The sequence below is a fragment of the Trachypithecus francoisi genome, unplaced genomic scaffold (genome assembly GCF_009764315.1).
Source record: "Trachypithecus francoisi isolate TF-2019V2 unplaced genomic scaffold, Tfra_2.0 Lachesis_group16, whole genome shotgun sequence".
In the NCBI taxonomy this organism is placed as follows: domain Eukaryota; kingdom Metazoa; phylum Chordata; class Mammalia; order Primates; family Cercopithecidae; genus Trachypithecus; species Trachypithecus francoisi.
In genome coordinates this window covers 94,324,440-94,326,863 of record NW_022681461.1, presented here as the reverse complement: position 1 = coordinate 94,326,863, position 2,424 = coordinate 94,324,440, and the positions used below count along the sequence as shown (strand labels likewise).

At 56.1% G+C, this 2,424-nt stretch overlaps 1 protein-coding gene across 1 annotated transcript; it reads left to right on the top strand.

Moving 5' to 3' along the window:
* Positions 1–193: 193 nt before the first annotated feature.
* LOC117099282 (interleukin-21 receptor-like) lies at positions 194–2,219 on the top strand (the record flags this gene model as incomplete). The annotated part of the gene is made up of 1 exon (XM_033238724.1): positions 194–2,219. A coding segment is annotated over one exon (807 nt), but the record flags the coding sequence as incomplete, so codon positions are not given.
* Between the last annotated feature and the right edge of the window lie 205 nt (positions 2,220–2,424).

Genomic DNA, 2,424 nt, shown 5'->3' with positions numbered 1-2,424 from the left:
AAATACAAAAATTAGCCGGGTGTGGTGACAGGCGCCTGTAGTCCCAGCTACTTGGGAGGTTTACGCAGGAGAATCACTTGAACCTGGGAGGCAGAGGTTGCAGTGAGCCGAGATGGCACCACTGCACTCTAGCCTGGGCGACAGAGCCAAACTGTCTCAAAAGAATAAAAGTAAAAAAATAAATAAATAAATAAATAAACCCTCACCTTACCCCCATCCTGTGCTAAGACTCTCTTTCTCTCTTTCACAGAAGTGGGTGGGTGCTCCCTTCACTGGCTCCAGGCTGGAGTTGGGACCCTGGAGCCCAGAAGTGCCCTCAGCCCTGGAGGTGTATAGCTGCCACCCACCACAGAGCCCGGCCAAGAGGCTGCAGCTCACGGAGCTACGGGAGCCAGCAGAGCTGGTGGAGTCTGATGGCGTCCCCAAGCCCAGCTTCTGGGCGACGGCCCAGAACTCAGGAGGCTCAGCTTACAGTGAGGAGAGGGACCGGCCGTACGGCCTGGTGTCCATCGATACAGTGACTGTGCTAGATGCAGAGGGGCCATGCACCTGGCCCTGCAGCTGTGAGGATGACGGCTACCCAGCCCTGGACCTGGATGCTGGCCTGGAGCCCAGCCCAGGCCTAGAGGATCCACTCTTGGGCGCGGGAACCACAGTCCTCTCCTGTGGCTGTGTCTCAGCTGGCAGCCCTGGGCTAGTAGGGCCCCTGGGAAGCCTCCTGGACAGACTAAAGCCACCCCTTGCAGATGGGGAGGACTGGGCTGGGGGACTGTCCTGGGGTGGCCGGTCGCCTGGAGGGGTCTCAGAGAGTGAGGCGGGCTCGCCCCCGGCTGGCCTGGATATGGACACGTTTGACAGTGGCTTCGTGGGCTCTGACTGCAGCAGCCCTGTGGAGTGTGACTTCACCAGCCCCGGGGATGAAGGGCCCCCCCGGAGCTACCTCCGCCAGTGGGTGGTCATTCCCCCGCCACTTTCGAGCCCTGGACCCCAGGCCAGCTAGTGAGGCTGACCGGCTGTCCAGAGGTGGCCAGGCCACTGGGCCCTGAGCCAGAGACAAGGCCACTTGAGCTATGATGTGAAGACACCTGCAGCCTTTGGTCTCCTGGATGGGCCTTTGAGCCTGATGTTTACAGTGTGTGTGTGTGTGTGCGTGCACGTGCATATGCATGTGTGTGTGTGTGCATATGCGTGTGTGTGTGTATATGCGTGCGTGCGTGTGTGTGTGTGTCTTAGGTGCGCAGTGGCATGTCCACCTGTGTGTGTGATTGCATGTGCCTGTGGGCCTGGAATAATGCCCATGGTACTCCATACATTCACCTGCCCTGTACATATCTGGGCCCACGGAGCTCACCCATGTGCATGAATGTGCACAGCAAACATGTCTGTGATCAACAGATGACAACAGCCATCTTCCCTTCTAGGGTCTTGTGTTGCAAGCTGGTCCACAGCACCTCCGGGGCTTTGTGAGATCAGGGCATAGTGTGACAGAGGCCGAGTCCAGGCCTCCAGCTTCTGCCTCCAGGAGCTGCAAGAAGTCCATGTTGTTCCTTATCACCTGCCAGCAGGAAGGGAAAGGGGATGGAGTGAGCCCATAGTGACCCCAGGAATGGGAAGATTTTGGGTGGCCCATGGACGAAGGTCTGAATCCCGACTCTGATACCTTCTGGCTGTGCTACCTGAGCCAAGTCGCCGCCCCTCTCTGGTCTAGAGTTTCCTTGTCCGGACAATGGGGAAGGCATGACCCACCTGGGGGAAATTGGCGATGTCACCCGTGTACAGTAGACAGCCCAGAGCAGACCCTCAATAAACGTCAGCTTCCTTCCTTCTGTGGCCAGAGCTGAGGCAGGCAGGGGTGAGAACATCAATCGTCAGTGACAGCCTGGGTGCCCAAGGGGCCGTCCCACTTGTAGAGGGCCACTCGGGGTTTCCAGGCTTAAAATCAGTCTGTTGCGTCTCGTGGAAACAGCTCCCCACCAACCAAGATTTCTTTTCCTAACTTCTGCTAAGTTTTTAAAAATTCCCTTTATGCGCTCAAGAGATATTTGTTAAACACCAATTACATAGCAGGCCAAGGCTCATGGGACCCTTCCCCTGTGGCATTCATGGAGGGAGGGTGCAGGCCAGAACCATGCAGTGTGCTCCAGCCACACGTCCTGCTGGGCCCCCCACCCCGCCCTAGTTCAGTCCTGCATCTTATTTGTTCATCCTGGATAACTGAAGGGAGGTCAAGTTTTTTATCATTGATTTGTCAGAGAACCTGTCGAAGTGTGAATTAAGAAGCTAAGAAAATACTTCTTCGCAACATTTTCTTTTTCTTTTTTTTTTTCTTTTGAGACAGAGTTTCACTCTTGTCGCCCAGGCTGGAGTGCAGTGGTGCAATCTCAGCTCACCGCAACCTCTGTCTCCCCGGTTCAAGCGATTCTC